We start from the raw sequence: 14,592 nt of genomic DNA, 5'->3' as shown, positions 1-14,592 counted from the left end.
CCTGTGCCATCTTCATGATGGTTGGTTGGTGTGTTTGAGCCCACTGTTGTGGCTACCATGCCAATCCATCTCATGGAGGGTTTGTCTTGTTTTTGCTGACACCCCTTGGCGTCATTTTCCAGCGACTGGTCTTCCCTGATGACGTGGGGGTACAGAGACCTGAGTAACAGACAGAAGACAGAATGCTGTGGACCTGAAGACCAGGAGTTCAAGTTGCTGCTCTGCATGGTCCACTTAGTGGGGTACTCTTGGGTACTTCAGGCCATAGATGAGGAAGGAGAATCGAGCGAGAACTTCTTGGCACGTGGACCTATAATCTGCAGCTTCTTCTGAGAATGTTCTCTTGCAATGCGGGGTGGTTGCCGTGGGTGTTGCCGGCAGTGAACATCAGTGGCCAGACAAACCCCAGAAGCAGCCTTTCCCAAAGTATCCCATGAGATGTCTTTATATAGATCGCAGACAGAAGGATGTTAAATCAGTCAGAGCCCAAAGCGAGAAAGGCATCTCCACATCTGCCTCCACACATCCTTGGGACAGCCAAGGCCAGTGGAGCGGCCCCTCTGGTCTTTCTCCTGCCTCAAGCTCTAATGGATGTGTTCCCTGGGCTATTTTCTTATTGGCAAGTGACTCACACTTTCACCTTGTACTGTTGAAATGTATCATTGGTGCATTGATGTAAAATTTTCTGCTAAATAAATTTTTGAAAGTTTACGGAAAAAGTGAGCCTCTTTAAAGAGAAAACCCACACAGTACATAATGGAACAAACAGACGTAGATTTGGCGGAAAGTCACAAAGGCGGTGGGTGATCCACATTAGAAGTTTGGAGACACGGCACTAAAGGACAATAGCAATAAAAATAACAGAATAGTACTCTACATCTAAGGAGAGCGTAACATCGAGCCAGGCTCTGCTTCAGGCATGTTTTATATATTAACTCATTTAAGCCTCATTACAGCTCTGTGTAGTGGGTCCTTGAATGCATCCCCATTTTAAAGACGATGAAATGATGCGGGGGTTAGAGTGTCAAAAATGACGCTCACCAGAGCCCAGTAGATGACTCTGAAGTCCTCCTCCAAAAAAATTGGATAGATGGGTGGAGGGGGGGAGGGATGGATGGACAGACAGACGGACAGATGGATGGATAGATGGGTGGCTGGCTGGATGGGTGGGTGTATGGATGGGTGGGTGGGAGGGTGAGTGAGTGTGTGGATGGATGGATGGATGGGTGGGTGGGTGGGTGGATGGACGGACGGACGGTTGGATGGATAGAGCACTCAAGGGAGCTGGCTGGTGACCTTGGGTTGCCTCCATCACGAGGGCTCTGCTGCACACTTCTTCCGCTTCCATGCGGACCATTTAACAGCAGGTCCTGGCCCTCCCGTTTGTCTTCTTCAAAGACTAAGAGGCCTGGGCCCTTCAGGAACTGAGACACTGCCCTCAGCTCTGAGTATCAAGTCTGCGTTCTCCTCTTGTAGCAAGCCTGGCTCTGCCGTGGGCGCGGTGAAATCACACAGGCGGCCATCCCCTAAATTCTCCTCTTCCTCTCCCCCACCCCACCTTTTTTCTCTTCTCCCTTCCCTTTCCACCCCCTCTTCTCTCTCTCCTCTCTGCCTTTCTCACTCTCTTGCTCTTTTTCTTTCTTCTCTCCTCTGCTCCTCTCCCTCGATTCCTCCCCCCTCCCTCCCTCCAGGACCAGTCTCACACTCTCTCTCTCTTCAGATTAAAGTAAGAACAAGATCTCTGCCCTCAGCTGCACCAGGGGCCTTCTGCTCTCGGTTCTCTAGAACAGACTGTGAGGGGTGAGGTAGTACTCCCACCTGGCAGATCTCAGAGTAGAAACACCTCCCCACGATCACTCGGGCAATAAACGGAGTATGCCAGCTGACCTGCTGAGTCCTAATTCCCTGGGTCATCTTTGAAGATGGGGGATGTATCAAGGTGGCTAATTCTTCCAGTATCACTTCCTCCACCCCTCTGTAGTGGAGTCTTTCTTGCCTACAGGCCTGGGAGTCAGGAGTCTGGGTTCTGAGTCCTGGCTCTCCTGAGTGCTGGGGAGGGAAAAGGGGGACCTGTTTGTACCCCAGTGTGAGGCTTGTTCTGAGCCCCTCACTAAGGAGACAGAGAAGAAGGAAGATAGACCAGGTGAGGACCCTTCCGCTGCACCAAGGGCTCCTACAGCCTCCTGGGGCCTGAGAACCAAGTTCATCCAGGGTTAGCACTGAGTGCCTCCCTCCCCAGCACACTACTGTTCCTGATAAGCTCTTAGCAGCCCCTACAGCTTGGGAAGTCAGGTGAAAGGGGATATGCCTGTGGGATTAAATTCCAACCAAGGTTTCTTGTGCAATTAACAGTGCTAGGCTCCAGGCTAAGTGTTCTACGTCTACTTGGGGGCAGTGGTGGTTCAGTGCTAGAATTCTCTCCTTCCGTGTGGGAGACCTGGGTTCAATTCCCGGCCAATGCACCTCATGTGCAGCCGCCACCCGTCTGTCCGTGGAGGCCTGCATGTTGCTAATATGCTGACCAGGTTTCAGCGAAGCTTCCAGACTAAGACAGACTAGGAAGAAAGGCCTGGCAATCTACTTCCAAAAATCAACCAGTAAAGACCTGTGGATCACAACCATCTGATCCTCAAGTGACCATGGAGATGGCGCAGGAAGGGGGAGCGTCTCGTTCCCTTGTCATGGGGTCGTTGTGAGTTGGGGGCTGACTCAACGGCAGCTGACAACAACAGCAACGGTTATTATTATTACCTGTTAACTGCCGGCCCCCACCCCATGCACACACACACACACACACACACACACACACCAGCTGTGTCCCTAGTTCCTCAAAAAGTGCCTCGCATGTCGTAGGCCAACCAAAACACCAGGTGCCACTGAGCCGATCCCGACCCTTGGCGACCCCCTCTATGTCAGGGTAGAACTGTGCTCTATAAGGTCTTCAGTGGCTGATTTTTTGGAAGTAGATCACCAGGCCTTTCTTGTGAGGCTCTCCTGGGTGGACTCAAACCTCCAATCTTTCAGTTAGCAGCCGAGCGCTGGGCTGTTTGCACCACCTAGGGATTCCATATTGCAGGCACTCGGTGAATTTTTCTGGGAGAATGCATGGGGCACGTGCTGAAGGAGGTAGCCAGCGGCTCCTGGCCCTGTGCCTGGAGATCTCCAAGCCTGTCCCTCCCAAGAAGCTGGCACCTGGGGGAAGTATAGGAACAGCTCTCCCGGGTGCTTTGTAGCCCTGCTCAGAGCATGGGGGTTTTGGAATGGAGAGGATTTTTCAGCCAGGATGAAGTTTTCCATCTCCAGCATGAACACACTATTATTCAAGTCCCTGCAGCCTGCAGCCCAGGGCGCAGGCATCAGCGACGTTTACTCTAAGATGAAATTGCAGCCTTTAAACTGATTTCTCAGAGGACTCAGTTCATTTCGGCATCTTTACACTCTATTCGGGCAGCTTCCGAGACACCTAGAGATGGCTTTTGCTAAATTGGAGGTCCCCTTGGATTGCCTCGGCCAAATAGTTATGGCTTCAGTGCCTTCGATTTGAAAAATGGTCCCCTCCCCAGCAGAGCTGCTCAGGGAAAACTGTCTGTGGCAGCGGCGTCCTTCACATGGGAGGATTGGGACTGCCTGCCAGCAAGTGTTCCTTCCTTAGGATGGGCCAAACGGTCCGCACAGCTGGAGGAAAACACTGCTGTCCAGGGAAGACAGCGGGGCAGCGCTGTTCAAGCCTCTGTTTATTTTCCGCCCGCTACATTTTTCCCTGGTACCCCACGGAGGAGGCCGTTCGTCCAGGGCATCTGCCTGCCTTTCAAGCCAGACTGCCTTGTGTGGAGCACAGGGAACCACTGAGAGATGAAAGCAGCGGTGCCGCCTCAGGGAACGTGAGGAGGGCAGGGATTTCTGGGGCCGTATTTCTTCAGAATCTGCTTCCAAAGTGCTGATGTCACCACTGCCGACTGCTCTGACTGGGATCACAACAGAGGGTCCTGGACAGAGCAGGAGAAAAATGCAGAACAAAAAAAATCAAATTCACAAAAACGACCAGACTTGCTTGTCTGACAAAGACTGGAGGAACCCCGAGTCTATGGCCTAAGATACCCGTCTCACCTGGAACTGAAGCCATTCCCAGAGACCACCTTCCAGCCAAACAGTAGACAGGCCCATAATACAAACAATAACACCTGGGAGGAATCAGCCCTTTAGAACAATCAATTATACAAGATCAGAAGGGCAGCATTTGCCCAAAAGCGAAGATGCGAAGGTAAGGAGTAGGAAATCCAGAGGAAAGCGAACGTGGACCCCAGGGCAGAAATGGGTAGCGTGCTGACACATCGTGGGGAATGCAGCCAATGCATTGTTTGTGTACAAACTGTCGAGTGGGAAACTTGCTCTGCAGACTTTCACCTAAAGCACAATAAAAAAAAAAAACAACAACAACAACAAAGTGCCCACGTTAGATGCGGGATAAACATCACTATAGCCTAGAGCGAGGTTCCTGGGTGATGCAAACAGTTGGTGCTCCATTGCTAACCTAAACATCAGGGGGTTCCAACCCACCCGGCAGCACCAAGGAAGAAGGCCTGGCTATCTGCTCCCGTAAATATTACTCGGAAGAAACCTCCATGGGGTACGTTCTACTCGGTAACACGCGGAGTGTCCATGAGTAGGAGTCAACTTGACAGCAATGGGTTTGGGGTTTTTTTGGTGAGTCTAGCATGTTAAAGCAAAGAGAAGAGATTATCTGGCCATTTTACAATATCTTCATTTTACAAAGGGGGAAACTGAGGCCCAGAGAGGGAGAAAGGGAAATGGCAAAACCAAGCAACAGAAACCAAATATGGCAACTGTAAGCCAAAGGGAATGTGTTGAAGCCGACAGTAGGGGCTACAGGGCTGGTGAGAGGGCGAGAGGCAGGACAGATTGGAATGGGCAGGAACCAGGGAATGAAGGAGGCAGGGCAGTGGTAGCTGGATCCAGAGCCCCCTGCAGGAACGTCTGTCAGCATCTGGCCAGGTGATGACCAACCTCAGGCCATTCCTTCCTCCTCCCTTGACCCTTGTTGGCAAGGTCCCAGAAGGGAACATCCACTTGGTTACACCACCTTGGCTGTACGAATCTGCAGAGTGGATATTTTGGCCACTTGAGCTTTAGGGTGGAGGTGACCACCAGAAATGAACCTCCCATCCCAGCTCCGTGGAATAGAAGGGTGATTTCCCAAGAGGACACGTCATGCTGTTAGAACAGGATGGGTTTTCCCCACCTTTTGGCTGTTGTGAATTATGCTGCAATGAACAAGCGTCCGTCAACGATGAATGGATGAACAACGTGCTCTAGCCACACAGTGGAACATTTACTCGGCCATAAAGAGGAATGGAGTCCCGATACATGCTACGACACAGATGAACCTCGAAAACATTACGTTGAGTGAAATTAGTCAGGCACAAAAGGACAGATATTGTATGAACCCACTTATATGAAATATCTAGAATAGGCAAGTGTATAGAGACCAACGCTTATTAGTGGTCACTGGTGGGGGGAGGAGGAAATGGGGAGTTATTGCTCAAAAGGTTCTGAATTTCCATTTGGGGTGATGAAGAAGTTTGGGAAATAGTGGTGATGGTCGCACAGCGTGGCAGAAGTACAGTCATTAATTCACTGAATTGTACGTATAAACATGGTTGAAATGGCAAATGTTATATATAAAAACCAGGGGCCATTAAGTCAACTCCAATTCATGACAACCCTATGTGTGTCAGGGTAGAACTGTGCCCCACAAAGTTTCGATGGCTGATTTTTTTTAATGTAGATTGCCAGGCTTTTCTTCCAAAGCACCTTTGAGTGGACTTGAACCTCCAACCTTTCAGTTAGCAGGTGAGCATGGTAATCATTTGTACCACCCAGGAACTCCTTATTATATATACTTTACAACAATTAAAAAATAATGATAAAAGAAAGGATGGGTAGTGGGAGACTCTGAAATGAGAATTTCCCATTCTCTCAGGGCTACGACTGTTTTCCGATTCCTAATCCAGTGTTCCGTCTGTTGCATCAGGCTGCCCTTCTGTGGGTCCAGAGGCAGATGGGAAACACAGTGTAAAGAACCCACCTCCCCTGCATGTAACATGACTGCCCCATCACACTTAAGCCCACCGCTCACAAGAGCTTGTCTGGCGGAAACCCGTTTGTTAACACTAATTGAGTCAAATGCCCTGCCATGGCCATAGCGCACAGACTTGTGGTACTGAAGCCTTCACGTTCCTCCAAGGTGGTGGTCCTTTGGAGCTCATCTATTTTCTATTAGGGATGCTTTTAAAGCACTTAATAATAGCTTTTCCTAAGTGAAGGCCTCTGCAGAGATGCTGAGTGGTTCAAACAGTCTTAGTGGAGCTGAGAGGGGCTGGCGTGGCTAGGAGGGCTGGCCCCTTGTCTGCTTCCTGGACTCTTAAGGGGAAAGCGGGGAGAAAGACTTGTAAGTGCAAAAGCCAGGCTTGCCGGTGAGTCCCGTTGAGCTGTGAGGAATTGCAGATTCCTGAAGAATTACTGCGGCTGTGCATTTCAACAGTCCACCTCCAGAAGTGAGTTTCTTCTCCCCACTTTTCTCCAGGGTAAATTTTCCTCCCCAAATCAGCTCAGCCAGCTGGATGCACCCTTCAGGGTCTTGCTGGTAAGTCCCACGAGGAAAGAACAGCAGGTGGATCTACAGGAGAGCTGGCTGGTGCAGGCGGCCACACTATCCAGAGATAACGAGGCTGAAGGCTACAGCAGAGGAGCTCAGATTCGTCCATTTAACTAATTAGGATTTATTAAAAGAAAAAAAAAGTTGCTGTTAAGTCACCTCTAACTCCTGGCAACCCCACGTGAGTCAGAGCAGACCTGTGCTCCGTACGGCTTTTGGAAATAGATCACCAGGCCTTTCCTCCAAGGCACCTCTGGGAGGACTTGAACCCCCAGCTTTTTGGTTAGCAGCTGAGCACATAAACCGTTTACACCACCCAGGGATGCCCCAGCCCATAGTATGAGCCACTGGATGTCTGTGGAATGCTCATTTGCTCTGTGTTCTCATCAGCAAAGCTGTCTTCTCCAGTGAATGGGCCTCAGCGTCCTGCCGAGTGGGCACTCTGCGTGCAGGGGCTCGGCTGGGAACGTGTGCTGGTCGTCTGCCCTCCTGTGACCCCCTCCCTTCCTGTGACCCCTGCAAACTGCATTGCAAACCCCTGGCCAACTGGACTGGGGTGAAGTTTCCTGGTGGGCGCCCTAGAGAGAGACTGGAGGGGGGCTGGAGGGGAAAGGCATGGTAGTTTTTGCTCTTTCTGCTTCTGACGATGTCTCTGGCGGCCTCTGCTTTTCCTCTGTGGCTCCGGCCCCCACTGACAGCTCCTGGCGTGGGCCCTAGCTACTGGGGTCTGGTACCACCACCTCTACCTTCGTCCACAGCCCTAGGGGTAGTAGCACCTCCTCCTGTTCCTAGTCCACGGGTTGCCTCGCCATCCCGTTTGCCGCTTCAGCTCCCCAATCGCAGCAGTGGAGCCCGGTGGTGCAGTGGTTAGGAGCTCAGCTGCTAACCAAAAGGTCGGCAGTTCAAATCCACCAGCAGTTCCAACCCTATCGGGCAGTTCTGCTGTGAGTCTGACTTGACTATAGGGTCACTATGAGTCTGAATTGACAGCAGTGAGTTTTGGGTTTTTTATCCCAGTGATAACCAGTTCCCTGAATTAAATCCCCTCTGTGGAACCACCTGGCACAGGCTCAGTTTTCCTGCTCAGCAGAGTGTAAATGGCACCCAGTGCACCAAACCCTTCTAGGGTCCTGGTGGGGCATGGCTTTTCACACGCCCGCCTCTGCCTTTCTGCCCCAAGGAGACTTGTCTTGCTGCTGCTGCTGACATCGGTACAAGAGAAAGACCATCTCCATATTCAAAACTATCCCCCTTAAAAAAAAAAAAAAAAAGGTACTTCTTAACCCTGGCTACCCGTGAGTGGCCAGGAAGTACTAACGGAATAATCAGATCCTGGAAAAATCAGATCCCAGCCCACCGCAGGCTAAGGGACTCTGAAGGGGAGGGCGAAAGGGTTGGATGGGTGTTTTTTTTAAGCTCACCAGGCTATTCCATCATGCAGCCTGGGTAAAGGCCACTGCCTGGAATAGGAGGATGTAGATTGTTAGTGGGCACAGCCACGGTGCTCCTTAGGAGCGAGGATGACTTCAGCCCGCTTACCTTGGACACGTTATCAGGAAAGACCCATCTCTAGAAAAGGGCATCCTGTTTGGTAAAGTAGAGGTCAGTGAAAACGAGGGAAAGCCTCCATGAGGCGGATTGATGCAACAGCTGCAGCACTAACAAAAATTTCTTCCAGAATGAAAATGCGAGCCCCCAAGCACAAAGAGAAGAGGCATAGCAAGAATTAGATTGCGTTCTCAGTTCTAGCAAAACCCTGCCTGCTTGGCACGTGCCCCTGATGATGGGTGCCACCCAAAGGAACCCACGGACAAGAGCAAAGTACCCCCCAGGTGTGCTGCACCTGCGTTCACTCCAGACAGTCTCCTTGCTTCTTTAACCACGTAAGTGGGGACAGAGAGCAGCTTGTGTGAGCTCCCCCCGGCAGGCAGCCGGGACCCACTATGGACCTCACAGCAGGCAATTCCGTGTCCCTGGTGTCTGAGCACAGACTCTGGCAGGGCTCGGGCACTTGGAAGACCCTTGACGGGTGGATGGATGGACAGACCGGCTGGGCACTGAGCAGAGGAAGGCTCCATTTAAAAAATAAAAACTTCGCTTTCTGCCCTCAAGTGCCTTTTGGTCTTAGCGGTTAGTGCTACCATGGAGACCCCCCAGCTCATCAATTACAAACATTAGCTGTAAATCAGGCTTTTGCATAGTTAATTCAGCCTCTTCATTAGGTATTTGGGAGAGCTCAGCGTGTGTAAAATTCAACAGCAAGCTTTGGAGCAGATCCAAGTCCTCTCTCCTGTGATATTTGGGAAATGGGAAGTTTTCATAGCGGACCTTGGAGCGTGTCTCTTCTGGAAGGTCTCCAGTGGTTTCTGCGTTTAGGTTTTCTCTTGGAAAGAGTTCAACCCTCTGGAAGCGCTGATAGCTTCGAAGGCTGCCCCTGCCTTTCTCCCCAACGAAGCAGGGCCTCCTACTCCCTCCTTGAGTAGGAAAATTAATATTAACCTGACTAGTGGGAGGGAAGAGAGGTGTGGATATCAGGGAACGCAGCTCCTCGTGCAACCACTCATTCATTATTCACTCCACAAATATTTGCGGAGCACTTCCTCGGGGTCAGCACCAAGGTGTGGTGAGGTCAGAGCAGTGGACAGTCAATGCCCTGGCTTACCTGGGACCGCATTCTGGAAAGGGGAGACAGATGGTGAGCTGCCAAGTGCATGTAAGTGTATACAGTGGTGTGTGGGGGTGTAAGGATTAATTAGGGTCAGTGTCGTGAATGGGGCCGTGGAGAACAGGGATGAGTACAGAGAATGAGCACGACCCTATAATGCTCAGGTGTGAAGGCAAGTGCGAAGACACAGAGGTGGGGGCAGGCTGGGTGTGTTTGAGGAACACCACGGAGCCCAGAGTGGAATGTACGGGGGAGAAGATGGCAGGAAAGCAATCAGAGCGGGAGGACATCTTATTGTCAGGGTTTGGGGGATGGCTTGTCCTTGTCATCATTGTTAGCTACCTTTCAGTTGGCCCCAACTCGTGGCGACCTCATGCAAAGTGGAATGAAACACTGCCCAGTCCTGCGCCATCACCATGATCTGTTTCAGATCAGGCCATTTTGACCTGTAGGCTTCTCACGGGCTGAGCTTTAGAAGGAGATTGCCTGGCCTTTCTTCCTAGTCTATCTTAGTCTAGAAGCTCAGCTGAAACCTGTTAGGCATCACAGCGACAAACAAGGTTCCACAGACAGACAGAGAGCTTTACTGACAGACAGATGAGAGTATTGCTAATACCAGGACCAGGCTTAGAACGGTCACTCGATAAAAGTTGTCAAACCACGTTCATCTTCAGCTAACAAATGCCGTCTATTTTCCAGTCTACAAGCTCGGGTGTACAAAACAATATATGCGACTCCCATTGTTTATCTGTAATTACACCTCGAGCCCCCATTCTACCTGGCAGCAGGGAAGTTAACCTGCAGTCTATGGAGGGCTGTCTGCTTCTCCCCAAGATTGGCCCGGGGGGGAGGGGGGTCCCCATGGCACTGAACCGGGGGAAGACGTCAGGGCTTTAGATGTTCTCTCTTCATTCACAGAATGTCCACTCTCATCTCATGCTTGGACGTGGCCACTCTTTAATAGTGACATTCACCGAGTTTTCCGTTTTTCTATCTGGTCTCAGTGCAAAAACCAGTTGCCTTCAAGTTGACTCCGACTCGTGGCAACTCCACGTGTGTCAGTGTAGTACTTTGCTCCATAGGGTTTTCAATGGCTGTTTTTTTTTGGAAGTAGATTGCCAGGCCTTTCTTCCAAGGCACCTCTGAGCAGACCCAAACCTCCAACCTTTTGGTTAGCAGCTGTGCGCATTAACCCTCTGCTCCACCCAGTGACCCTGAGTGCACAGTCCCTGTCACTTTTGCTGCAGCAGCCATCCCCTTCTGCATGATTCCGGGCCACGTCAGGGTCGGCCTCAGTTCACTCCCTCAGCTAACCTCAGGGATCTTCCGGGAATGAGGCAAAACTCCCAGTGCACTCAGGGCCTTAGGAGGCTGGGGAATGGGTGCTTCTCAGGCCTTCTCAGTCCTACTTCTGTCTTATCCTTCTGGCAAAGTACGAGAAAGGCTGTGGAACCAGTCAGCACACAGAAAGAGCTCAGCAGTCAGAACCTTCGTCAGGGCCCATCACTGCTCAGCCAGCACCCCAAGCTTACCGCCTCCCAACAGCTACAACTTCTCACAGCACAGGGCAACTGGTTGGCAGTTCCTCTCTTGGTTTTGCTGGGGCTCCTTATGTTGTTGCTTCTGACACGTCATCAGGGAAGACCAACTGCTAGAAAAGGGCATTGTGGTTGGTGAAGTAGAGGGTCAGTGAAAATGAGGGAAAACCTCAAGGAGACGGACTGAGACGGTAGCCACAACAGTGGACTCAAACGTACCAGGGATCATGAAAGTGGCACAGGACCGGGCAGCATTTCATTCTGTGGTGCAGAAGGTCTCTATGAGGCTGAGCCGGTGCAACAGCAGCCAACGGCAGCATTCTCCAGGTCTTTTTTCTCCACCCTTCTCTTCCTGGTGATTTTGATGCGTTTGTTAAATTCCCTCTTCTGTCTAAATCAAATCGAGTTTTTTCTGCTGCTTGCAACTTGGAGGGATTGTGAAGGATTGGCCTCAGCACCGTGGAGAACTCCCACAGACCGTCAGGGCCTTTGTGTCAACCCTGGGGTCAGAGGAACTTTCTAGAAAGCCTTTCTGGGTGTGTGGCATGACTTTGATTTTGCCTTCCAGGTTCCAGGGGGAGAAGCACATGGCCTTCACCTGCATGAAACTGACATAAAATAGAATCAGTAAAACAAAGCCTGGGCCAAACGCTTCTGTTCTCCTAGAGCTGTTTCCCTATTACAAGGTTGATTTCTTCATTTTGTTAGTCTCGTTTCTTTCTGCAGGCACTAAGCTGTCAGTGTCAGTTGATGACTTTGGATCTAAAAACCCTTACACCCCACAGTGGGGAGGTGAAGCCCTTTTGGCTTTTTAACACACTTCAGACTCCATTTTCTTACCAGACAGAGTTCGGAAGCTAAGAGGTTTGGTCAATCGGGTTTCCAGTGGTTCAAACCTCGTTGTGACTATTGGGGGAATTCATTTGCTTCTGAGTAAGAGGTTTTATTTTTTCTTAAAGCCAATTTTGAAAATTTCTTTCTAGAGTTACTGCAATAAATCTACACTATTGATTCAGCAAGTGGGGGTTCTTGGGTGCGCTCTGGAGTCACTGAAGTATTTAAGTTCCTCTCTTTATTACTTCAGCAATATCACAAGCCCCATTTAGGCTGGCATGGGGGCTAGTTGTCCCCTCCCAGGCAAAGGCTTAGCAGAGATTTTAGCCTGCTTAGGGATGCTAGGGAGGCACGGAGGACAGGCAGACTGCACTATCTGCTTTTCTTGGTCCCTGCCCTCCACTGTAACGTGCACCACGGCGTCACTTCCCAGAGACAGATGCCAGTAAACCTGCTCCAGCACGTCTGAGTGAATCCCAGGCCACCATGAATACCTGAGAATCACCATCTCGGGGGTGGCCGTCCTCAGGGAGTGCCTGGGCCAGCCTCAGGGGCACGGCTTACACTTGGCATCGGGCCCACCAGGTGCCACGGAGCTGGCTCTGATACACACAACCCTGTATGTGTCAGACTAGAACTGCACTCCATAGGCTTTTTTTTTCAGAAGCAGAATGCCAGGTCTTTCTATCAAGGTGCCTCTGGGTGGACTCAAACCTCCAACCTCTTGATCATCAGACAAGTGTGTTCACTCTTTGCACCACCAGGGACTCCCGGCATTAGGCAGTCATCCCTAAAGCCACCGAGCCTACACATGGTGTCAGGTCTTCTGAAAACACCTGCAAGTGCTTCCTTTGTCCTTATATTCTGGGCAGAGTTGTGGGGTGGAGGAGGGTGGGCAGAGGGGGGAGGAGGGCCCTTCCATTGAACAAAGTCAGCCTGAAGCTCTTCTCTTGCACTTTTCCAGGAGCACCGGTCTATTCAGCGAGGTGGTACAGATGAACTTCGAGATCGCCGGCTTCAGCAGCCTCTCAGGGACCCAGCCCATCACGTGGCAGGTGGAGTACCCGCAGAGAGGTCTCACGGACGTTGCTGTGTCTGAGATCTTCATCAGCCAGAAGGACCTGGTGGGCATTGTCCCCCTCCCCATGGTAAGACTTGTGCTTTTGAGGACACCCCTGAACGTGGCTGCCTGATCCTATCCTTGCTCAACCTTCCTTTCCCAGGATGTTTCTTACAATTTTCTTATGGCGATGTTTAAAAAAAAAAAAAAAAAAAATTTTTTTTTTTTTTTATATTAAGAGTTTCCCATATTCCTTCACCCTGGAAGTTGTTACATTTTATTTGTTGTTGTTGTCAGTTTCTGTTGAATTGGCTCTGACAGGGGCCCCACGTACGACAGAATGAAATGTTGCCACGTCCTGCACCATCTTCACTACCCGTGCTGTGTTCGAGTCCATTGTGGTGGCCACTGTGTATTTTGAGTGCCTTCCATCCTGGGGGGCTCATCTTCCATCGGTCAGTATTCTGTTGTGATCCACAGGGTTTTCATTGGCTGGTTTTTGGAAGTAGATGGTTAGCCCTTTCTTTCTAGTCTTAGTCTGGAAGCTCTGCTGGAACTTGTCCACCATGGGTGACCCTGCTATTATTTGAAATATTGGTGACAGAGCTGTCAGCATCACAGCAACACGCGAGCCGTCGCAGCGGGACAGACTGACAGATGGGGTGGTGGAGGCTTCATGTAACGTTCTCTGAAGCAGCGCCTCTCGGTGGGCCGTCTGCTGCTGGCCAGGACCCTGGGTGAGAACTGAGGGGTAAATGCTATATGCTTCCTTGAGGCTCTCCTTCACAGAGAACACACTGCACTCATCTTTAAAAAAGCGCTTTCTCAGTCCATCTTCCTCTCTTCCTAAACAATCAAAACTGAAGGGAGAGATTAGGGATCTCATCGGGGCACTGGCGCCATTGTTGGATTTTTCCACCCAGAAACATCACGGGGTCACTTCTTTGCACCCTTGCCTGTGCTCGGTTCAGGGAACCAGACCCGTGAGGCTGGGTGTGCATCAGCAGGCCTGTGGCGTACCTGGGATGCTGTTGGACTCAGCTGCCAATCAGCTAGTGATGGGGGGCTTACCTCCACTTCCGGTCCTCAGGGAAGCGTGCTGGCGATATGCTCCGTGTTCCAGAAGGGAGAGAGCAGGCACTGTAAGGACTGTGAGGGAATCGTCTTTGACAGGGAGTGGAGAAGACTGTTTTTAAAGAGACAAGGAAAAAATAGAGTTTTATTGTTTTTCAAAAGCATCCTAGCCTGATCTCTCTGCTCCTTTTCAACTTGATAGTTTTACGTTTGTAACTCTTGAGAGCATTTTAAGGGTCCCTTTTTGATATTGTAGGGCAGGTGAAACACGTTGCTCAGTGAAAAGTAACAATATGAGCAGAATAAATGTTTCCTCGTCACAGCGGGAGGTTTACTTGGGAATTAAATTTGAAAATGGCCCTTCAGTTCAATTAACTGGCATAAATGTTGCTGTAAAAAGCAACCTATGACTCAGACAAAGCTGTTTTGATTTGATAGTTATGTTTGCAAGGTTACTGGCTGTCTTAGGCTGGGTTCTCTAAAGAAGCAAAACCAGTGAAGCATATATATATATGTTGTTTATCTCAAGGAAATGGCTCAGACGGTTGTAGAGGCTGGCAAGTCTCAAGTCCGTGGATCAGGTGTCAGGCTGGAGGCTTCTCCTGACTCACATAGCTTCAAGGGCTGACAAATCCAAGATCAGCAGGTCACATAGCAGGCCAGTGGCTCCCAGGCTGCGGAGGCTGAGGAATCCCAAGATCAGCAGGCAGTACAGCAGGCAGCTGGCTCAGGTCGCCAGAACTGG

At 50.6% G+C, this 14,592-nt stretch overlaps 1 protein-coding gene across 1 annotated transcript in view; it reads left to right on the top strand.

Moving 5' to 3' along the window:
* Positions 1-14,592, top strand: part of TMEM132C (transmembrane protein 132C) — a gene marked incomplete at its 5' end in the record, with an annotated part of 216,742 nt that overhangs the window by 142,466 nt on the left and 59,684 nt on the right. The window contains one exon of the mRNA XM_064272046.1: positions 12,678-12,861. Within this exon, the coding sequence (XP_064128116.1) occupies positions 12,678-12,861 (184 nt within the window). The remainder of the gene's footprint in view (positions 1-12,677; positions 12,862-14,592) is intronic.

The sequence above is a fragment of the Loxodonta africana genome, chromosome 19 (genome assembly GCF_030014295.1).
Source record: "Loxodonta africana isolate mLoxAfr1 chromosome 19, mLoxAfr1.hap2, whole genome shotgun sequence".
Lineage (NCBI taxonomy): Eukaryota > Metazoa > Chordata > Mammalia > Proboscidea > Elephantidae > Loxodonta > Loxodonta africana.
Note: the sequence above shows the minus strand (reverse complement) of the source record. Positions and strands in the feature narration are given on the sequence as shown.